The 24,291-nt window shown below is 45.9% G+C and overlaps 3 protein-coding genes across 4 annotated transcripts; all 3 read right to left on the reverse strand.

Moving 5' to 3' along the window:
* Positions 1-5,901: 5,901 nt before the first annotated feature.
* Positions 5,902-9,067, reverse strand: LOC125550171 (60S ribosomal protein L10a-like). Its single transcript, XM_048713101.1, has 6 exons — positions 8,950-9,067; positions 8,840-8,875; positions 7,769-7,988; positions 7,016-7,181; positions 6,331-6,536; positions 5,902-6,195 (listed from the first exon to the last, which is right to left on the reverse strand). Exons 2-6 carry the CDS (start codon positions 8,842-8,844, stop codon positions 6,142-6,144), a joined length of 651 nt encoding a protein of 216 aa, XP_048569058.1. The 5' UTR covers positions 8,845-8,875; positions 8,950-9,067; the 3' UTR covers positions 5,902-6,141.
* A 450-nt stretch (positions 9,068-9,517) lies between these two features.
* LOC125550170 (R3H domain-containing protein 2-like) lies at positions 9,518-13,752 on the reverse strand. Its single transcript, XM_048713100.1, has 5 exons — positions 13,303-13,752; positions 11,758-12,478; positions 10,861-11,236; positions 9,999-10,551; positions 9,518-9,914 (listed from the first exon to the last, which is right to left on the reverse strand). Exons 1-4 carry the CDS (start codon positions 13,574-13,576, stop codon positions 10,498-10,500), a joined length of 1,425 nt encoding a protein of 474 aa, XP_048569057.1. The 5' UTR covers positions 13,577-13,752; the 3' UTR covers positions 9,518-9,914; positions 9,999-10,497.
* Positions 13,753-17,701: 3,949 nt separating this feature from the next.
* Positions 17,702-23,983, reverse strand: LOC125550172 (receptor-like protein EIX2). Of its 2 annotated transcripts, XM_048713103.1 has the most exons (3): positions 18,792-23,983; positions 18,514-18,681; positions 17,702-18,377 (listed from the first exon to the last, which is right to left on the reverse strand). In XM_048713103.1, the coding sequence occupies exon 1, from the start codon at positions 22,794-22,796 to the stop codon at positions 19,845-19,847; it is 2,952 nt and encodes a 983-aa protein (XP_048569060.1). In that variant the 5' UTR covers positions 22,797-23,983; the 3' UTR covers positions 17,702-18,377; positions 18,514-18,681; positions 18,792-19,844. The 2 variants fall into 2 exon arrangements, with proteins under 2 accessions (XP_048569060.1, XP_048569061.1); XM_048713104.1 differs by lacking the exon at positions 17,702-18,377 and having other exon boundaries at positions 18,400-18,681.
* Positions 23,984-24,291: the final 308 nt, after the last annotated feature.

Genomic DNA, 24,291 nt, shown 5'->3' on the forward strand with positions numbered 1-24,291 from the left:
GCTCCTCGTTGGGTTCGACACTCTTACTTATCAAAAACTGTTGCGATCCCCTATGCTTGTGGGTTATCAGCCGCTTCATCCAACATTACCGCCAAATCAAAGTATGACATTCTAGTAAGCAGTATGACTAGTATCGCCCACAACTCACTTGTGTTCTACTCGTGCATATAACATCTACGCATAAACCTGGCTCTGATACCACTGTTTGGGAACATAGTAATTTCAAAAAAATTCCTACGCACACGCAAGATCATGGTGATGCATAGCAACGAGAGGGGAGAGTGTTGTCCATGTACCCTCGTAGACCGAAAGCGGAAGTGTTATGACAACGCGGTTGATGTAGTCGTACGTCTTCACGATCGACCGATCCTAGTACCGAACGTACGGCACCTCCGCGATCTGCACACGTTCAGCTCGGTGACATCCCACGAACTCACGATCCAGTAGAGCTTTGAGGGAGAGCTTCGTCAGCACGATGGCGTGATGACGGTGATGATGAAGCTACCGGCGCAGGGCTTCGCCTAAGCACTACGACGATATGACTGAGGTGGAATATGGTAGAGGGGGGCACCGCACACGGCTAAGAACAATGTCTATTGTGTGTTTTAGGGTGCCCCCCTGCCCCCTTATATAAAGGAGCAAGGGGGAGGTCGGCCGGCCCTTGGTGCGCCAAGGAGAGGAGGAATCCTCCTCCTAGTAGGAGTAGGATTCATCCTTTCCTAGTCCTACTAGGAAGGGGGGAAGGGGAAGGAAAGAGAGGGAGAGGGAGAGGGAAAGAGGGGCCGCGCCCCCCTCCCCTAGTCCAATTCGGACTCCCCTTGGGAGGGGGCACGCCACCTCCTGGGCTGCTGCCCTCTCTCTCTCCTAAGGCCCACTAAGGCCCAATACTTCCCCAGGGGGTTCCGGTAACCCCTCCGGCACTCTGGTTTTCTCCGAAATCAGCCGGAACACTTCTGGTGTCCAAATATAGCCGTCCAATATATCGATCTTTATGTCTCGATCATTTCGAGACTCCTCGTCATGTCCGTGATCATATCCGGGACTCCGAACTATCTTCGGTACATCGAAACACATAAACTCATAATACCGATCGTCACTGAACGTTAAGCGTGCGGACCCTACGGGTTCGAGAACTATGTAGACATGACCGAGACTCATCTCCGGCCAATAACCAATAGCGTAACCTGGATGCTCATATTGGTACCTACATATTCTACGAAGATCTTTATCTGTCAAACCGCATAACAACATACGTTGTTCCCTTTGTCATCGGTATGTTACTTGCCCGAGATTTGATCGTCGGTATCTCAATACCTAGTTCAATCTCGTTACCGGCAAGTCTCTTTACTTGTTCCGTAATGCATCATCCTGCAACTAACTCATTAGTCACAGTGCTTGCAAAGCTTATAGTGATGTGCATTACCGAGAGGGCCTAGAGATACCTCTCCAACAATGGGAGTGACAAATCCTAATCTCGATCTATGCCAACTCAACAAGTACCATTGGAGACACCTGCAGAGCACCTTTATAATCACCCAGTTACGTTGTGACGTTTGGTATCACACAAAGTGCTCCTCCGGTATTCGGGAGTTGCATAATCTCATAGTCATACGAACATGTATAAGTCATGAAGAAAGCAATAGCAAAATACAAAACGATCAAATGCTAAGCTAACGGAATGGGTAAAGTCAATCACATCATTCTCTAATGATGTGATCCCATTAATCAAATGACAACTCATGTGAATGGCTAGGAAACTTAACCATCTTTGATTCAACGAGCTAGTCAAGTAGAGGCATACTAGTGACACTTTGTTTGTCTATGTATTCACACATGTACTAATTTTCCGGTTAATACAATTATAGCATGGATAATAACCATTTATCATGATATAAGGAAATATAAATAACAACTTTATTATTGCCTCTAGGGCATATTTCCTTCAGGGCAGCCGTTGCCGATTGGCATTCTGGATTACTCACGCCTAGATCACGATCTCGAACAGCCACTGCCCCCCCCCCAATGATCAAATGCCTCTGGGAAGACTGGTGCTATGTCATTACCTGCTATTTAGAACTTTAAACGGTACTCAATCATTGTGTAGGGATAATTGATTTTTTTTTGAAATTATGATGTTTTTATAACCAATTCGGAAACTATATGACCTAATGCATGATTTTCAGAACTATGACCCCGTCGGCCTCTATAAGGCCGAAGACCAGCTTTTCGGTCAACCGTAGGCCGACGAGCGCTCTTCGGTCTCCTGTTGGCCAAAGAGAGGCGGAGCTGGGTCGAAAAGTTGTTTTCGGCTTTGTTTAGGCCGAAGAGTGTACTTCGGTCATCTTTAGGCCGAAGAGTCCTCTGGGGGCCAGCCCTTCGCATAAATGTGAGGCCAAAGTTGCATGGCAGCTCTCTTCGTCTTATGTTAGGCCGAACTGTCTTTTTCAAAATTTGACTTATGAATCCTATACAACCATTCCCCGTCTTAGACATTAGAAAGCAAATACTTTTCCGCAACCCTTTCCCTCCATATGTTCCGCCAACTCAATCCCGCCAACCCTTTCCTGTCGTTCTGTCCCGTCAACCCTTTCCCTCCATATGTTCCCGCCAACCCTTTCCCGCCGTTCTTTCCCACCATCTTCTCTTCTCAACCTATAAAAAAACCTCCACACTAAGGTGGGTAAGCAGTCCAGTGTAGTCTTGTCAAGATGTCTGATTATCCTTTTGATCGTAGTTTTCACCCTAAGGATGAGCCAATGTCTTCTAAAATTAGCCGGTGATTTAGATAGACAATAGGATAGTTCCATGGGACGAACTCCTCAGTAGTGACACCGTACTGAATGAGTTGGATCACGGACCTGCTTCTTCCATTTTTATTCGTTGCACGGGCCTGCTTCTTAGTAGACTCATCAAGTTTTGACCAAATAAAATCGTATTTGCGCTGCTGGTTCTGCTTGCATAATTTTTTGAACAAGTTCATCAACCGCTTGTTCTTGAACTGTGAGAAAAAATTAGCCCGAAGATGGCGCATGCACCACCGGCTCTGCAAGTCCTTCCAAGGTGTTGGTTCGTCTCCAGTTGGATCCCTCAGTGTCTTGACAGCCATCAATATATGAGCATGTCTGTCATGAATGGCACGCACGTTTGGTCGATCCTTCATGATGGCAATTTTCAGTTGCCGGAAGAACCATATCCGGCTCGAAAGGTTCTCACCCTCCCCAAATGCTATAGCAAGTGGTATGATTTGACCGTTCTCGTCCACACCAATAGCAGTAAGGATTTTCCCTTTATACTGACCAGTCAAGAATGTACCATCCACAAACATCACAGGAGGACAATGTCGGAAAGCTTCGATGCACATAGCGAAAGAGAAGAATACTCGTTTCAACACCTTGAAATCTGGTATACTCGGCAATCTCGTGTGTTGTACATTAACATAAGTGCCGGGATGCCTCTCCTTCAATATGTCGAGGAGACGGACAACATTATCATGAGTCGATGAACGTCCCAAACCTTTCCTCTGGAGCCTTCTGCTTAGCCCTCCAAGCCTTCCCATAGGAATGTCATAATTCCATCTGACCTTCACTGATGTCTGGATGTGTTTTGCTTCCATATCTTTCTTCTCCACTACCTCAGTATACATGAGTTGCGCAATGAGAGTTGAATTCGGGTTGGGATGATTCATCAGAAGGTTTTTCCTCAACACAATTATGTGGGATGACATCAGTGACAACCCAGTGGATGTTATACTTCGGCATGTGCCCGTGCACCTTCCAGGACAATCTGTTTCAACACATTTTACGATATAGTTTGTTGGACTTGATATGTGTGTACGAAAAACCCTCTGCGTAGACATAGCCCACTTTATCACCGCATAATTCAATTTTTCTTTGTATCATACATAGCCCCTATCTGTAATTGGTTCAGATTATACTATCATGGAGTCTCATGTCCATCGTTGACCGTAAGGCCGGTCGATATGTCCTGATCTCATGCAGAAGGAATCGGTACCTCCACTTCATCCTTGGAATTTTCATAATCCAGACCCTCCGCCAATCCATCCTCCTCCTCTTCCTCTATCACCCTCTGCATTTCCTCCCCTTCCTCATCCCCATCAGCAAAACCAGAACCAGCTAATATTATTGACTGACCACTCTGTACAGTATCATGACCACACACATTGTGTGGCACGTAATCTGACTCTTTCTCGGGTTGGCTAGCATCCACATCCAGTGGTTGTGACTCGGATAAATAAATCTCGTTGGCCACTTGATTGCCCTGGCCGGGTTCATACCCCACGTGGAGTTGTATGGTATTCTTCTTCTTCGCCACAGGTTGCACTAGGGCATGTGGGTGGATTCTTCAGTCTCTGCAATGACTTAACAGGGTCAACCGCTGCTGGCTCCTATCTATCAACATCAACTCCCACTTAACATTTTTACACGATTTGGTCCATGATGCATGAATACTAACGGAACATACTTTAGGATCCAACCCAAAATTGTAGTCAACCAGTACCTCAACTGTCTAATGTCCAGTCTATCCGGGTCTGAAAGTGTCATAACACAATTTTTATACTCGCTAAGATCAACACCCAACTCATTATATCGAACATTACCAGGGCCATAGTAAAGAGTCAAATTTACTGATTCAGACATTTTCACGTGTCAAACATTTACATCTTCTCATTAATCACAATGAACAAAATTATTACCCGCTACACTAACTAACCGCTAAAATGCCACCACGGACAGATTAACACTCGAAGTAAGCAATATGACTTATCTACACTAACTAAACTGTACAACTCGGATAAAATTTGTGACAACATGGTTATACCTTCGACGCATGTGTCCCTTGCTTCTTGCTCCTCTCTTCATCTCAGCTGCACCGGCCACCTCGCGGAGTACTTGCACCACCGGACAACACCACCGTCGCCCCCCTTGGCTCCCGGAGGTTGGCTACCCCCCAAGTCGCACCTCCTCCTCACTACCTCCTCCTCCTCACTACCTCCTCCTCCTCACCACCACCTCCTCCCCAGCCGAACAACCTCCACCCCACCATGGCTCCTCCTCACTTGTACACGAGAAAACTATCCCATAGGAAAAAAAATGATCGTAGGCCGCCGGGGATGGCTACGGTCTACTCTTTCTTCGTTTTAGATGCGAAAATGGATGAAAAAAGGAGGAGATCGGCGCGGGGTGGCGAGAGAAACAGAGAGCAACAAGAGAGGAAGAACTGGGGAGCGAGAGGACGGAGAAGACCCGTTCGGCCTTATCTCGACCTCTTCGGTCATGGGGTGGCCGAAGACCTTTTCGATGTTGGTAAGCCGAAGACCATCTCTTCGGTCGCCAGCCCACCGGCAGCCCCTCTTCGGCCAACGGGAGACCAAAGAGCCCACATCGGCCTAGGGTGGACCGAAAAGTTGCTCTTCAACTTATAGAGGCTGACGGGGTGATAGTTTTGAAAACATGCATTAGGTATATAGCTTCCAAATTAGTTATAAAAAAGTTTTAAAAACAAAAATCAGGATAATTTGGGTTTCTTGCCAGCGGATTGCACGATGACTATACATGTATCTGATTTGTTTGTTGATGTGGTTAATTTGCTTGAGAGCAATCACGAGCCTCATCATTAATATCACACATCAATTGTAACTACTGTTATTCACGTGCTTTTCATCTTTTGCTTGCCATCTGAGGACCCAGTTACAGGAGAAGACAAGGATTTGAGAAATGCCATGTTAGACGTCTACGCGGAGGCTGAACTCCAATCCAACGGTTCAGAGTGTATCCAACGGCTCACGTCTTAAGTTAATCCTACCATACATATTGGTATAGATATAGACTGAGCTAAAAAGCCACTAAGACAAACAGATTGCATAGTGGGCAAACATACAAGGGTACAAAACATGCATCCACATATATATAACAGGTTCTGGCATGATTTCGATGAGCACATCACTCCAGCAGAATCACAACTCAAGAGAAACAGTAGTGGTCGTTCTGTCATCTTCACCAGGGCACACGCAAAATTCGATAAAAAACCACGACACGACACCAACATATTTATGTGTAAACATAGTAAGGAAGTCCAGTATTCTAGGTAGCATCGATATAGACGGACGGTAGGGGTACAGGCTTAGAACACACGGACCGGCTTCCCCATGGTGCTCTTGATGTACAGGCACCTCACCTGCAAAAACAAAAGCAATGACCAATGTCATGTCATGTCATGTCTAATTTAGTCTTTTGGGCCTAATCACTTGCACTAGACACGAGATGAAGTGAAACAGAAACTCAGAGGGAGTGAGATCTGAACGGGACTCACGTTCTGCCAGTTCTTCTTGAGCAGGGAAACCAGGAAGTTGACGCTCATCTGGATGTTCTGCTGGATCTGCTTCTCCTCCATCGACAGGTTGCCCACCGCGACGCCCATGCACAACACCTTCTTGAGCTGGAACTTGATTGTGGCTTTCGTCTCGTTCACCTTGGCTTCCAGAGACTCCTGGTGAGAAACCAGAGTCGGGAACTTGCCTACAATGCCACCAGCAGACAACACTCAGTATGCAGGATCAGAACAGGGATGGTGAAGCTGTCTATGTTATGCACACAAGTATGAACTATGAACTCTCAACAGATGGGGCATAGAATATTAGAACACCATATAATGCAGTAAGCTCTACAAATGTCAAAATTCACAATAGACTGTTCTGCGAAAGCATGGATGCAGATGAGAATCAAATGGGTTGTCTGCAACTGTACAAGTACAAGACCATATGGCATACATTAAATCCATACAAGGGCAAAATGCAAGTAAATTACAAGGTTCAGCTAGGTTCACACTAAAAATAAAACCATCACAAAAACTAATAATAGATCAATGATAGAAAAGATGTAACACACACATCCACATGAAGACAACCAAAGAAATGGTATTCTAACTTCTAACCATGAGAAGTAAACCAACCAGCTGAGAGACAAGTAAACTAACAGAGACAGATCAGATTACTTGCCTGCCTTGTTGAGACCAGGACCAAGGAGACGTGGAATCTGCTTGATGATAGCCTCTGAGGCCAAGAAAGCATGGTACTTCTTGGCAAGCCTCTTGACAAGCTTCTTGTTCTTGTTCATCTTCTTAAGAGCTTCAACATCCATGGAATCAAGACCAATCTTTTCAGCCTGCGATCAGGAGAAGAAGCTATGAGGAAGGTTAAAAGAACATTGATCCATATATCACTTCAAAGAATACAGTTCTTACATATAGATAGCATTCATGAAGATGTAACAAAGTTAGTTGTCATATTAGCAAGGCATGGGCGGAGCCACTCATTGGTGTTGGGTTCAAGTGAACCGAATAAATTTTGCTTATTACTTATAGAATAAGCTAGCTTAAGACTAAGCAAAGAACTAATCCCACTGTTTAGCAGAGCTGGACCCGATGAATAATAATCCTAGCTATGCCCCTGTAGCTAGACACCTATACAATAACAAAAGAAGGTTCTAGCACCGGTCACATTCTGACAGCATGATGCAAATAATAACTCATGTAAAGAGTAAAGTGTAATCGCAGTATCACACTACTATCATCTTAAAGAGCCCACAATACTAGCGTGCAAGTAACATTCATTAGATGTAACAAAGATATCAGCACAGCTCAAAATTCCCACGACCAGTGATTGCTCACAGCACAGCCAAAATCCTCACAGCCAGTAAATGTTACAGACGAAAAGAAGAACTGACTAATAGTAGCAGCCGGCGGGCCATACCTCTCCCACATGCTGGGCGTCACCGAGCATGCAGACCCTCATCTTGGGGCGAGGGACATGGGGCAGCTTGACAGAGCCGCTGAAACGCTTGTCCTTTTGCGGATCATAGTTCTTGAGGCCGATCTGGAGCTCAACGGTCTCGGTGGACTTCCTGTTCTTCTCCTTGGCGTCCGCCACCACCTGGGTGATGGCCTCCTTGAGGGCGTCGGTCTGCAGCTTACTGCAAAAGCAGAGCATACGTCGTCAAAAAGGATGGCATTTGAAGCGCAAAACATCCATCCCAAATCTGAACAGCTCTTACAAGTTACAACTACTTCCTACACTTGCGACCAACTGATGGCATACTACCTCGGCAAAACGAGCTTGAATGAATATACTTTAGCTATCAATCAATAGGTACTCCCTCCGTTCCAAAATAGATGACTCAACTTTGTACTAACTTTGTACAAAGTTAAGTCATCTATTTTGGAACGGAGGGAGTGGCAGGTAGCACATGCATAGTCTAGTCACTAATGAATCACACAGTAACTAAAAATTCTGCGAATTCCAAGATAACCAGGCGAAGGACTGCTACAAAAAACCCCAATCTCCTCATGTTAATTGCCGCCACAAAGGGGTATAAACACCATCTATTCACCAGAAGAGCTCCTGACCCTACAACACTTCACAGATGCAAGCCACGAATTCGGTAACGTTTCAAAGTAATAGACAGCACGGGACCAGTGTCTGACGCAGCCACAGCCCACACAGTAGGCAGGCAGAGATCGTACCACAAAATCATGTACGTAAATCCCAGGTAAATTAGACGATGCAGCTGCCACGAAGCCAACCTCCCAGCATGTGATGTGAACTCCCGGCACTCAGAACCAACCACAAAACGCCGTCTATATTCATCAGGGTTCATCCAGGCCAAAAGGCGCGCGATGCGATCTATCCATCTCGGCCCCTCTCCGCCCGGGCGGATCTCTAGGCACGACTACGATTTCGGCGGGGTAATCCGTCCATCCAGCGAGCGCAGGCGAGGAAACCAACGGGCACGGGAACCGGGGGGTCGGTAAAGGCGGGCGTTACCTCATGGCTGTCGCCGGTCGGCGGTCGACGGTTCACCTGCGGGCAGAGGGAGAACGCGGTGAGAATGAGATGAGCGGCGGCGGGGAGAGAGATCTCGCCGGGGGCCTTACCTGGTGTTGGTTAGGGTTTGGGGAGGGTGCGGCGCGAGGGGGGAGTGGCTGTGGCGCTCGTGGCCTCGGGCAGCTGCCCAAGGCTTTGGGGGTGGGAGGGTCGGGCGGCGGGTGCTGCCAGCCGTTGGATTCGGTGCCTGGAGGGAGAGGCGGCCGTCAGATCGACGCCACGAGGCGATGGGCCGCGGAGGCCGTGGGAATGTGCTTGCCATGCCAGCCCAAGAGGAGTGCCGCTGATGGTTTCTCGAAATCCTCCCCTCAAAAAGTACTAGTAATACTGATGATGATTTTTTTTATGGAAATAATTCTTGTACGGAGTATTACTCGATCAAGGGTAACTTACCCGATGGCCTAGCAGAGTTGCTGTTCGTGTTGAGTCTTCGAAGTCGAATCCTAGCAGGCAACTTACCCGATGGCCCAGTACTAAAATTTATACAAAGTTAGTACAAAGTTGAATCATCTATTTTAAAACGGAGGAAGTAGCCAGGACCAACGATGGCCTGCTTATGTAAGAACCACGTCGACTCCAAACCACACATGCATACATACGTACATACGTGCAACCGAATTCAGTTCAAAGCACTAATGGAGCTTAACAACAGCTGCAACTCAAGTTGTAACCTGATAACGACATAGTTAATTAATAAACAAGTCGATGGTGAGTGACCCCCAACTGCTACCATGTACAGACACAGATACTGGTACTCTACTACTACTACTACTACCAAGTTTGAATGAACAAGAATCTTAAGACAACACAAAGCCAGGACTGGAAACTCTTCGTCGTCGTCGTCATCATCATCAGCGGCAGTTCCCTGCAGACACTGGGAGCAAGGGTGGCATGCCGGGCGGCAGTCGATGCAGCTTGCCTCCACACCATATCATGCCGCGCAGCTTCAAGCCACCATGCTGCGGCTTCGGCTGGAAGCAAGAGAAGCGCCGGGCCTAGTGCTCCAGTCGGGCAGCTGCACATGGCAGTTCGTCATCGTTAGTCCCATCATCAAAAGGATGAAGTGTAAGAAGCAGAACACAAAGATCACTGGACTAACCCAGGTCCCGGCTGTCGATCCACATGCTGGATGTCCCCACGCCATTCTCTTCTCTTCTCTTCTATTGCAGCTCACGTGGCGCCACTCGTGTTCCGAGGAGCCAGTGGCGGCAACATGTGCCCCTCCTGCATCTCAAGTATGCAAGGGGAAGCAGCAACGCCAAGAACAAAGAACCCGAGCAAGGGCGAGACGGCGACCGGCTCTGCCCTAGACTTCTCAGCTTCTTTCCATGTGTCATGGACTTCTGAGGCCCACGCAACTGTCTGCAGTTTAATCCACCGATGAAGGAGTACGGTGCCCCGCCTGCATCTCAATGTGCAGGGAGGAACAACACCGAGAAGCGCACGGGCATGACAGTATCAGGCAAATGACTAGCTCGGCCCGGCGCTTCTCGGTTCTTTCATGCCTGCTCCTGCCAGCCAGAAATGAGAAGGATATCTCATCCGATTTGAGTTGGAAGTTCGGCCCATGCTGGCAGGAGCAGGCACGCCCAGGCCCCTCACCGGGGCCGGGCTAAGCGTAGACTAGCTTCAGATTGTTGTTGGTGGTGAGTCTGCAAAAACATGGGGTGAGTCAAGACAGAAGGAAACTCTGCAAGTACATAGTTTAGGATTCAATTTATAGTGTATACTGCCTAGGTAACATTTTACATCTCCAAATATAGGAACTAAAATCATTAGAAAAATATCTATCACTGAACACTGGAGGTACAAAAAAACAAAAGTTGGCTTGCTTAAAGAGAAGATTGTATGCCAAATGCCAAAAACATAAAAAGGAAGTAAGACAGTCATAGGCAGTCATGGCTATCAAAAGATTACTCTAGGAAATCAGCTCAGTACGAATGATAGGAAAAAACACAGACCTGTGCAAATGGTCGCATGGAATCCTGTGGATGTACAAATGTGACCCCTGGGCGTGAAGGCATGGCATATTGCTGGGAAGCATGCATGAAAACAGAAGATCTGACAGGAGCACCAGCTTGACCAGGACTGTAGGGTGGCATAACACCATCTGGAGGCCTGTAGCCAACGGCATTAGGTGATTGAGCCGGCGACCAGGGCCCAGGCATGTGCTGAGCCATTGGATGGGGCTGCTGCTGTTCAACAGGAACAGGAGACATTTGTGGTGACCCAAGCTGGGGGAACTCAGTGTTGTAGGTAACAGCAGGAGCATACAAAGGTTGAATGGTGTACGCGCCGCCATTAAATCCAAATCCAGGATCAAATCTTTGCATATACCTGCAATGCCCATTTAGCGGTGAGTGAACTTGTCATAAAGTCCATATCCAAAAGGGTTTATAAGAACATAATAATAAGCTTAAAACCTTGGCACGTATATATACTTCTTTAGAATAAGATTGACAAGTATCTGAAATAGTAAGATTATAGCTTAATCATCTTCATCAGAACAAGTGAAATATTTTGATATGATTTTTCACCACTGAACCCACTTTAAATATATTGTTTACATGTTTCACACGAATTCCCTCCAATCATCGGCAATCAATGCGAAGTTAATATGTACAAATCTAATTTCACAGATCCTATCAATAGTCCTAAGAAATATGACAGATCACAGACTTAACCACATACTTTGGTGGTTTAAGGAGAAAAAGTGCATTAGGAATAATTAAAGAGCACAGCCAGACCATAAAACATGGAACTACACTGAGGCAACATAAAAACCAGGTCCTACTGATTATGACACAGGAAACTCCAGCTCAGATAGCAACAATAAAAACTGTGTTATGTGAACAAACCTGTCATAGCTTCTGTCATAATCAGGATCCTTGCGATCAGAGTCACGGTCTCGAAATATCGCCACCCTATTGCCTTGCCTGCCCCTATTGACTGGAGGCTCCTTGTCAATCCTGCTTCTATTATTTGATCTGCTGCTAGATGCGGTGCTAGTCAAACTCCTTTCAAGGGTAGCTTCAGTCAATTCACCGAACCTGGTGTTTGAGTTCAACTCCAAGGAAGTGGACCTATGTAGGGTGTTGGGCAAAACCACTTCATCAGCTGGTCTTCCATCAACCGGACTAGTGCTACCACTACTGCTGTTAAATATGCGAGCACGTGCCCTGTTGTATTCCTCTTTCCTCTCCTCGACGCTTTTCTGAAGGTTGCCTCTGTTAGAGTTGGCACCTGCGCCTGCGCCGCCATGCTGATTCTTCTGAGGCCTTTGCTTAATAGCTACTTTGGTGGCCACAGCGCTGCTCTCTTCTTGAGGGAGATTAACTGGAATATCAGCTAGGCGGACAGCAGGCAATCGGCACTCAGCCGACGTTTTGCGAAGGATGATCCGCGAACTGGTTCCGTCAGGCAGGCTGTTATCCGGCAGGGCGATCGATATCAGGAAATAATGCTGTGCCAGACGGTGCGCAGCGAGGCGCAGGTACGAAGTCGGAAGACCCTGGAACTCAAACTGCGTCTGCCCAGGGTCACGAAGGAACTTCAGAATGTCTTGCTCCATCCGTAGCACTGCAATGAGAGATGAGATTGCAATGAGATAAAACTATCTATTCGAGCAATGTTCAACTTTTCATATTTATATGTAGGAATCTAGTCACATAGTAAGACAAGATGCAGAAACATGATGCAACATAGCAGGTTAAAGGGGGGAATCCGATCAACGTAAAGCAACTGCCTATGGAACAATTCAAGAGTGTACAAATGTTTTAAATAACTGACATGATGATACTTGAGCAACCCAGACGAACACACAAGCTAGCTGCTAGCTTAGCACACGTCTTACGGCATTTTCTTGTCCAAAAGTTAGTACAAAATCGCCAAACAATTTGTCAATACGCAGTTCAACTAATATGGCCAAGTAATCCCAAACAGGAAGGGACAGGCTTCGGAGCTATGTTGCATTGTGATGCTCTGCAGCATGTTCCCAGGCTTCCAGCAGGAACACATGGCGTGCCTCGGCACACCAGAATACAAGCTAACACCACCTGTGGATGCACATGACCGAACGCGCGGCTCAAATCAACTAGGCGTACGCGAACTCCTTGTCCTGCACAAGTACTTACATACAAACCTATTACCTGGAACGACAAACCACAGAGCTAGCACTGGCTATGGATGCACCTGACCTTTTACCTACCGCGCAGTGCCTAAAACAAGGACGCGAGAACTTTGCACGCTTCCCAAATTCCTCACCGCGCACCTGGAATTCTACCTGGAAGCTAGCCAGCTAGCTAGCTAGCGCGACTCGCGGCAACCAAAACTAGGGAAGAGACGCCGAATATCTAGTAAGAAGAGTAGCCGCGGAAACGAGGTCGGGCGGGGCGGGGCCGTACCTTGGAGGCGCTCGCGGGGCTTCTCGAGGGCCTCGCGGAGGAACTGGTCGACCTGCGCGACCGGATCGTCGGCCTGCTGCTGCGGTTGCTCCTGGTGGTCGTCGGCGAGGTCGGGCGAGGAGGAGACCCTTCGCGCGGCGCCACCGGGGGAGGAGGAGGAGACCCTTCGCGCGGCGCCACCGGGGGAGGAGGAGGAGAGGAGCAGGCGGCTCATGGCCCCGTCGAGGTCGGCCGTCTCCCACGAGTCGGGCGCCGCGGCCGCGTCCTCCTCCATGCTTTGTTACCCCGATCCGCGCGCGGCTAGCTCGCGAACTAGAAGCCGGCGAGGCGGGGGGCGGGAGCGGCCATGGGAGGTCGGGGATCGACGGCGAGATCTGGCGGGAGGGTTGCGCGCGGCGAGCTAGCTAGGGTTTGGTCCTCTGGCCTGGTCTGGTCTGGATTTGTGGGGAGGAAGAAGGGAATCTCATCTCATCTAGTGGCAGGCACGCGAAGTTACCGTCCTGCCCCCGCGCCTGGCTCGTCTGACAAGGGGCGTTTCGGGGATTTCGGAGCCCGGGCTCGTGGTGCACGTGCCGGGTCCGGTCGGGGTTGGTGTGGTGTGTGCCTGCCGTACGCGTAGCGGTCTACTCTCCATCACGCGCTTCGGCTTCGCCCACGGCACGTTACGTGCGGTGCGTTGCCTTCGCCTTACGCGGGAGACATTCTTTTCCCTTCCCTCGACCGATCCACTCCGGAGGGAGATAACATGTCATGCCGCCGTGTGTTTTCAGCACGCCAAGTCCTTTCCCTTCCCTCCTTTCGCATCCATCCATCCACGTCGAGCAGAGCCCGCTGACGTGGCAAGCCTGTTGAGGTCCTGGGACGAGCTCGCTCAAGCGGCTGCCAAGCAGTTGTCGGATCATTTAGACCAGAAGATGACAGTGAGCGTGGTCTGCATGCGTCACAAATCACCGTCCCAAGGAAAACAAGTAAAGAGAAAACGAAAAGACCGAAGAGAACCTGTATGATGCATCAGGTCCGGGCATGAAAAAAAATTCCTACACATAAAAGCATGCTCTCTGTGTGCACTAGCAAACACATTAGTCCCTTTACTGATTTTGTCTCCAGTAGTCTCCAAAACTCTCGGGGCACTCGGTTGCACCAGCAATCTCCCCCCCTCTTTGGATGATTGTTGACAAAACAATTTATCGCTGAAGGGTAGGCATATATGTTGACATCAATTCAATGGCATGGCAACATATGCTTGAAATTATCTTTATTATTACCTACTATGAAAATGGTTCATGGTTCCATGATGCATATGTAAGAGTTGAGGCACCTCTGAATCCCGTGGCCATGATGTGTTGCCATGGCAATATATGCTTGTAGTTGTCATGGCAACACATCTTAAAAATTATGTGCTTGTATCCGTCATAGCAACACATAATGGCCACATATGTTTTTAGTTGCCACACAATTTGTTGATGAATTAACAAAAGAATTACGGTGATAGTGTAAATCAGAAAATTATGTTGTGCCTCTCATAGCACATTACATGGCAATTTGAGAAAAACTGAACTAAAGAAGTGGAATAAAAGGATGTGCACCCCCTCACACAATTTGAGAAAAACTGAACTAAAGAAGCGCACCCCCTCATACATGGATGGATGATAGATAGCAGTCAGACCGCCACGTAAACCTGCTCCTCCTGCTGCTGCCTCTTGAGCTCCTGGTACTCCTGCCTCTTGAGGATTGAGGCATCGGACTCGAACGTGAGCCATGGCAGGGCAGCAAGCGTCTCCCGCGTGCGCCGCTCGAACCGCTCGCAGATCTTGGCGTAGCTCACCTCCGGGTCTTCGTCCGAGTCGAACTCCTCGTCCGACGAGTAGTCCACCTCGCCCGGCTCCGGCATGCCGGCGCCCCTCGGCCCCGCCTTGACGACCAACGACGGCTCCTCCGGCTCGGCGGCCATCGGCATGGCAAACTGAATCTTCTCGACGGCCATCGCTGAATCTCTCTCGGCGATCGCTCCTAGTGGGTTAGGATTTGGTGGACTGGGGATTTCTCTCGCTCTAGCTCGCTTGATCCGAAGGAAAACGAAACCTAGCTTAGCGTATATATATGTCCAGGCCAACCGTAGCTTTACTCGGGTCTCCTCTCCGGACCGGATTCACCATACTCGTTCATTGGGCTGAGCTGGGCTGGGCTCGGCTCGGCCCCCGTCACTTCTATCTTTCCACTAGCTTTTTCCTTCTCTTTTTTTGAGAAAAACGAGAGAGCTCTATTCAAAGTTTAAAGTTACATGGATGCAACTTGGACCAGGGGAATCAAACAGCCACATATGACTTCATGACAAAAATCATATTGGCTTCTTTCCACTAGTTTGCTGGCATTTTTCTTGAAATAAAAAAAGACACTACCGCAACTTGCAAACTAAGGCTGTCATGTGTAAAAAACACTTGTTCTCCAGCACTAAGTGCAAGTGCAACAGTCGAATTCATTCCAGTGCCACCATCTCCTTCGGACGCCGGGCTTGCGGAGTCGCTTAGGACAGTGCGGTTGATCCATGACGGTGCTTCACCGATAAAGTGCTATTGGATGCAGGATGCTCTAGCTCTTGCTGATGCATAGCTCACTCGAGATATGAGCATGAGCATCGAACTCGACGTGAGACGAGGAATTCATGTGATGGAGCACACTACGATGGGAGGAGTTCATAAAGGCTACGTGAGTTTTCAAAAATAAAAATTAAATAATGTTCATGAATTTCAACTATGTTCATGGATTCAGAAAATGTTCTTAGATGTGAAAAATGTTTGAAAATTCAAAAAAGTATTCCAGAATTTCAAAAAATGTTCACTAATTCAAAAGAAATTGCAAATTAAAAAATATTCATTCATGAGTGTGAAAATATTCATGAATCACTTTTTTTTTGCAAATTCAAAAAATATTCAGGAATTTTAAAATAAAACATATAAGAGAAAATAAAAGAAAACTAGGAGAAAACTTATAAAACCAGCAAAGAAAAATTATCCCATGTGTCGGTTATCCTGGACATTACGAGACAAGATTGAATCATTTCATATTCATGCAAGTATTAGGTTCTCCTGTATTTTCTCCCGAACTTTAAGAATGCATGGGAAGCTATTTTCAAAACTAAAAATTTGGACAAAAGTAAACAACTGGAGAGCAACATAAAAGTAACTACAAATATTTAATCACAATACATAAAGCTAAAAAAAACTTCTTTGCTGACTAATCACGCTAAAATAACTGAAGTGGCGAAGTATGTTTTATGATCATAAGCTTATCCTGAGATGTTTGCATCTTCATCTTCTTTCGTTTAATTCTCTGAACCCCCATGAACGCAAATGACACATAAATCCAAATAGTGACCAGTAACAGCATTCCCAAGGCCTGACAGTCAATTTCTGAAACTTTTTTTGGTGTGTGCGCGTGCTAATCTACACCACAGTATCTGCTTGCTCTTCTGTTTGTTCCACTTGAGCCTTGAGCTTTCAGAACACGTCACCTTTGTCAACTTCTGTGTGATGGATGGTCGCCTGATGGCCAATTCTACAAATCAAACTTATCATCGATAACGATGCCCATACGGGCGCCAATCCTTGTTTCCCTTGACGGAATTGATGTGCCGGTTCTTGGCTCCAATGTCACCAGCACCGCTCATAGATTTCTGAAATTGTTTCTACTGTCTATCATAGAAAGTATCTTTTTCTTCATATATACAGATTTATTGAGCATAGATTTCTGGAAGTTTTATAATTTAACACGCAGAAGAAATGAAGTTGCCAATGACGCCTACAATTGTGTCGAATGCTGGCGTGCCGTGCATCCACCCGATTAATTTGTTCCCTTGTCTCTACTTTTTACTGATGAATCTGCTGGAGAAAACAAAATACCTGTTTGGCTTGGCAGTGAGACCTGATGTCCTCGTTTGGCGTTCGAGCTGTTGTTCCCTGAATACTAGTACTGATAACTGTTTTTTTGACATTAGAATGATGCATGGTTCCGGAAGTACCTTTCTACACCCATGAGCAAATGCTCCTGGTGTGAACAGTAAAATCAAAAAAAATTCAAAAAAATCTGATTTTTTTGTGACATACTTTCACAAATGTTTGTTGTGCACGCAAAATTTCATCACGAAATCATATTGGTGGGAGTCGTGCCAAAAAAACAAAACAAAAACAGAGCTTTAAAATGCTTTTGTGACTAACATTTTCAGAGCATCGATTTGTTTTTTTACCACGCCTTCCACCAATGTGATTTTGCGATGAAATTTTGCATGCACAACAAACATTTGCGAGTGTATGCCACAAAAAAAAATCAGAATTTTTTTGATTTTACTGTTCACACCAGGAGCATTTGCTCCTGGGTGTAGAAACTCCATGTCCGCATGGTTCTTCTTATATCCAACAATGCCAGTTTTTTTTTTTTTGACATCACCAACAATGCCAGTTAGTAGCTCAGAGAGAAGGTGTAATTAAGCCGACAGGAAATTAGTGGCCAATGCTCCGGCATATGCAACGCATATCTCCTTTGTGTGACATATACAGAGTTAAGATCAGAGGTATTCAGAGTTGGATTTGCTCTTGTGATAAAAGGAGCCCAATCCAGGCTGACAGTAACCGGTAGAAATGCGACCAAGTTGTTACTGATGAACACTGCATATAAAGTTCAGAGAACGATGAGGCTAGATGTGAAGATAAATAAGATTGACACTATTGGGGACGGTTTCATAGCCAAGAAAAAAAAATCACTCTACGCATCATTACAACAATCGTTCACAGTTCTGATCATCAAAGACAGCACCGAAACATTCTTCTAATTACGAAATTATTCAACCCGGGGAAGAGAAGGAAAATGCCAGATACTCCCTCCGTTCCGAATTACTTGTCTTAGATTTATCTAGATACGGATGTATCTAGCACTAAAATGAATCTAGATACATCTGTATCTAGACAAATCCAAGACAAGTAATTTGGAACGGAGGGAGTAGTAATCTATGTTACTCTACCTGGCATGAAGTATAGCAGCCACCAGACTCTGAAGATGGAGAAGGAGCAAGTCACCAGACTCTGAAGATGCAGGCAGGGGAAAAGACAACATTAAACTGATCAAATTATGCACTTCCGGTTAGCGTTACAGCACATCATGCATGCTATCAGTTGCTTGTTACTAAAACCAAAAAACAGAGCAACATGAGCTGCTTACAGTCACAAATTGCTCCGGTGCATCAGAACATAGTTGCTATTCGGCGCATCGGTACAGTAGACAGAAAAAGACGAGTTGCAGCTGACAGAATGCATAGCTATCCACAGCGCTCCAGAGAACTGTTACCAAACCAACAGTCTTCCGTTTCAAATCATCTTCATGAGGCAACTGCACAAGGTTAGCTTTATTCAGCTCAAACCTCAAACCATCATCGAACATTGTTTTTTTTTAATTTTGGAAATCGTTCCACATCTTGTGATTGAAAATAAGTCACATACCTGATGTTCTCAACGTGGCATCAATTTTCTTCCTGCTCAAAAAAGGCCAAAGTAAAGATATTTCAAAACAGGAATGCCTAGAAACCAACATAAAAGAGCTGAATACTATATTTGAATTATCTTATTCATGATTCCGTTGGTGCGCCAAAGATCAAATACAGGCACTAGATATCCATGAACCTGACAACAAACTTCAAACAAAGCAAACCAACAGAAGCAAGGTCAATGGCCTCATTTTGCAGTGAAATCAGAATCACTTAGACAGATTATCACACAGCAGATTACGTCCGACCTTATCATACAGTAAATTACAATAAAATTCACTCTTCCCATCATAAGAATTAAAATCGCGTTGCACAATTTAACCTAGTAGTGTCCTCGTCATCCGTAAACAAGAAATAAACCCCATGCCACACAACTTACTTTGCTTGGGACTACTGTTGCAAGCACCGACTCTCCAGTTTCTTGACAAATATTGAGTAAATATTTCAGATGGTTTGTCCTACTGCCCCAAGGATATCTGCAACCACGGTTGAAGAGCACACTTCCGAGTTAACACCAAGAATTCTTGGATTGAACCTAAGAATCAGTCTTCAACTTGAAATCATTGAATCCTCTGTTTTCAGCTAGCCAGGAGCACATCAAATTTCAAAAGAAAAGAGAGCACAGAAATTCGCCGTCAGATTGTCTGGACCTTAGCAAGCTGGATCATTCCTGCCATATCCTAACAAATAATGTCCATGAGACGGACATGAGGATACAACTGAGCACTAACAACGAGCATGTATTGTGTGAGTTAATTAGCTGCCAAGATACAAAAAAGCCATCGTAGTATTCAGCAGGATTCAAATCATCCATCTGTCTGTAGTTATATGATCGAGTGGTTTACAATCAGACCAGAAAAATCTGTTTACAACCATACAATATATTGTGTCGCAATACATTAAATACCTTTTACAGGTAGCTAATAATTGCACCAGAAACTAGTACATATAGTAGTACACACCAAACATACATCTCTTGGGCAGTTCAACTGCACATGAAGCAGGCCACTCACGCTGCATCTTTGCGGGTCTTCTTCATCAGGCGAGCCCGAGTTATAGCCACCCTTACATAAACCTCGTCATACAGCTTGTCAACAAACTGGAAGTAGGAAATCGCCCAGGTTCTCCTCAGTAACATGGTGCAAAACACCGTCCAAAGGCCGACCACAAACCCTATGCTCATCCCAAGGTAGAGATACGCGATATGATCTGCATCTTCATGGACGACACTTTGCTCTGCGTCAGTAGTACTGGTAGAGCAGTTCTTGGAGATAGGGTGACCGCAGAGACCGGGGTTGCCAATGTAGATATCAATCTGGTTGCCGAGAGTTTGCAGCTGCGGCCCGGATGGTATCGGGCCTGATAAGTTGTTGTATGACAAGTTCAAGTAGCTCAGATAGGTTAGAGCCGACAAACCTGACGGGATTTCACCAGAAAACTTGTTGTTGGATAAGTCGAGGGACTGCAACTGCTTCAGATCACCAATCTTGTTTGGGATTTTGCTAGTCAACTGATTACTTGATAAGTCCAAACTGGTGAGCCCAATGAGCAAACTTATCTGCTCTGGAATATGTCCTGTTAAACTGTTACATGACAGATCAACATTCACAACTTGGCTGAAGACGCCCACAGTATAATCACGTGTTTGGCCTTTTGTGATTACTGGCATGCTATCCGCATAAACATAGTCATTTGCATCCTTATATATGACTCTCATTGCTTTCAAGTTTGATAGCAACCATGGTATGCTTCCTGATATATTGTTATGGGCCATGTCCAAATAATAAAGATTTTCAAGGCAAGTAAGGTTCTTGGGAATACGACCACTGAACATGTTTGATCTCACCGTCAAAATTTCCAATCGTGGCATTTTTTCTGGTAACCACTTTGGCAATATTCCAAAGAACCTATTATATGAAAGATCAAGGAACATCAATTGTGAGGCACTCTGAAGAAATTTAGGGAATTCACCTGAGAGACCATTGTTGCTCAAGTCTAGACTATACATCCGAGAACCGAATTGATCTGCAGAGTTTGCTCTGGACACTGAAGAATTGTTATGTGACTCCTTCCAGCACTGCACAACATCTCCTGTTAATTTGTTTCTTGACAAGTCCAACCGTGCTAGACTAGTCAATTGGCACATAGATGATGGAATGGTGCCTGTAATTTTATTATCTGCCAATGACAACATAAAAATTTGTGGTGCTTTTAGCTCTGCTGGCAATGACCCTGAGAAAGAGTTTGAAGAGAGATCTAAGCTTGTTATATTTATAGGGAATAGCCGTGGAACTAGACCTGTAAGATTATTTCTCTCCAGACCAATACTGATGGCTGACATGTGCTGTAGATTTGACGGTAATGAACCACGCAACATGTTTTCTGATGCATCCAAAGCTGAAGCTTGGGAAAATGTCACCCAAAACCAATCAGGAATAACATCATCCAAACTTGTATTTCCAAGAAGAAGATAATCAATGCGAGTTTGCCATCTAAGCCACTCTGGAAAACGGGGGCCTACTGTGCATGACTCTAAATTTATGTGCTTTAGTCTAAACGGAGGAATCCAATTTGGTTCAATATCCATTTTCAAGGAGTTGTCCGACAAGTCCAGATACTCTAAATTCAATAAGCCTGAAAAATGTTCCTTCACGAGCACACCATCGAGTTTATTATTGCCTAGACTCAACAATGTCAAGTTACCAAGTGCTCCAACTTCTAGCGGTAGGTTTCCGGTCATAGTCGTATTCCTCATTGACAACTTCTGTAATGTACTCCATGAGCACCATGGCAACCGATCCATGAACTCCCCAATACTCGCATCAATGTTGTTATCATCAAAATTCAGCACTTTCAAACTGCACAAATTTTCTAAGTTGTTCGGTATCAAACCCACAAGATCATTTGCACTAAAATCTATTACTTCAAGGGATGTCATGTTTGCCAATTGTTCAGGAATAGGTCCATGCCACTCACAACGGGAGAGGTGAAGCTCCTTCAGGCTTGTGAGATCCCAGAAGAACCAGTTATGCTCTAGTGTTGCGTCAAATGAGTTGGATGATAGATCAAGGACTTGGAGATGTGTGAGATTTGATTTTGAAGTAGCAGACACTATGCTGGTAAGGCCACAATCTACTAAGCGAAGCACTTTTAGAGAAGAAAGCCCGTTAACCATGTGAACCCAACCCCGCACAGCACGGAGGTCCACTTCGGTCAAGTCAAGATAGCTCAACAGTGATAGATGTGACAACCATGAGAGGTCCAACGTGTACAGAACATTGTAATAATCCCCACTAATATCAAGATATTGCAGATTTGAGAGATTACCGAGTTGGGAAGGTATTCTCCCACCGAAACCTGACAACGAGAGGTTGAGATACCTTAGCTTCTGTAGGGAGCCCATGAACGCAGGAATGCTTATGTGGTTGAAGTCATTGTAGCTCATGTCAAGATACCTCAACTGTTGCAAAGCAACCAAAGAAGAGCTCATCTCATTTCTCGACAAGCTCAGGCTGTTGGACTTGTAGTAGTGCATGGTGTACAAACCTTGGAAGGCACTTACTACGTAGTTATTGCGGAGGTCGAGCTTTACGACATGGCCTGTTCTGCTGCTGCACCGGACTCCCGCCCACTGACAGCAATCTTCACCATGCCATGAGGAGAGACGGCCAGCAGGGTCCAGAAGGCCCGCCTTGAAGGACAGAAGCGCATCCCGCTCCCTGCTGATGCAGGTTCCATTCCCACCTGATATCCTCGCCTGAGCACGGGAATCAGACGGCTCTACAAAGAAAATCAACAGGCAAAGTACCGATGCAGCTCCTTGGGCTAGATGCCCAAGCTTAGCAGCCATATTGGTTGGAAGAGGGAGAACAGCTACTGTAAGGGAACGACAATGGAATGACCAGAGACAGGCACAATATATGGTCCATGATATGCTATTCCCAAGTCTTGGTCTTGGCATGCACAGTTTGACTTTTGTTATTCAGAAGCAGTGGCTGGTGGAGTTTCTTGCTATTAGCTCAAAAGTGAGGCACCAACCAATGATTAACATGGGACCAGGGCATCACCATTTTATATCAAAGGCTAACACAATGGACAGATCAGACTTGAGCCTCCATTAATTGTTTCCTTTTGTGTTCCTGAGACCAGGAATGGAGTAATTTCCAGACAGTGAGTTCACTACTTTTTAGTGAGCCATCTGACGAGGAATCCACAGAAAAAATTATGTTACGCGCAAGAGAGAAAGAACCACACAAAAAAAGCGTAATATTCCAGTAATTCAGAATTTTCAACCAAAGTCCTGGGTTGCCTCTAAGTTCCCTGAAAAGGGTTGTCTCTAGCTAACAGGTCCCAATCAAGAGGGTCAAACATGGCAACACACAGCAGCAGTAGCATCCTAATTCGATTTGGCTGTGTCAATAGCTCACACAAACACACGCCAGTTCTTCGGAATCTGAACCCGAGTATCACCACGAACAGAAGAAAAAGAAATCACACCACAGGAAATAGGGTAGAATTGATGATAACTCCCCCCCGGTTCGTGCGCCTTCGATCATAAGCCCCCCTTTGTGTCACTGACATGTGGGACCGGACCCCACATTGAACAAAAAAGAATCTGAAACTTTTGAGCTGATGTGCGACCTTGCACTAAACTGTGATGCAGAGAAGGTCGTCACAAACTAACAGATCTCAGGTAACAAAATCATCCTAATTCGATTCGGCTGTCACCCCGTCGCATCATCACTCTGAAATTATCTGAAATGGAAGAAGCCCCATCGCTCCACAACTGAGCACTCTGAATCTACTGCATCATGAGTCCTAACTAACAACCAACTGCAAGATTGACAGCCAGAAAATTTACCAATTTTCGGTAGAAACACCAGTTCTTTAGAATATGAACCCGAGTATCACCGCGAGTTACCACGCGCGGCATCACATCCCACCTGATTCCGGCGGCCTGCTTCCGGCAACTGCCGTCGCCGGCGCCACCGCCGGACAAGAGCAGCCGGAATAGGACTCTCCAACAGCAGGTGCGGCTGTGGGTGGCGAGCTGAGACTCCTCGCCGGAGTGGCGCATCCGGAGGAAGGGCGAGCATGGCTTGCTTGCTGCGGAGACGGCGGAAGGCGGAGGCGCGAGCTACATCGGCATCGCCCATGGGGCCCTCTGGCGAGTGAGCTAGTTGAAGTCCAGTCCAAGCCCACCACTGGACGCTGGCTGCTGGGTCCAACACAACCCTGTTTGTTTTCAATTCTTTTTAAGAACACATTTGTTATCAATAAATGAAGCTATAGATTTTCGAAAAGTCAAGTTTACAAACTTTGACCGAGTATGTAGACAAAAGTATTTAGACTTAGAATATCAAATAGATATCTATATCTATAGACATGGATATAGTTTTTACTATTTCTGTTTTCTTTGTACTGACATGACAAGATAAATAGATCGAAAGTTTTCT

This window comes from Triticum urartu, chromosome 4 (assembly GCF_003073215.2).
Source record: "Triticum urartu cultivar G1812 chromosome 4, Tu2.1, whole genome shotgun sequence".
Classification (NCBI taxonomy): domain Eukaryota; kingdom Viridiplantae; phylum Streptophyta; class Magnoliopsida; order Poales; family Poaceae; genus Triticum; species Triticum urartu.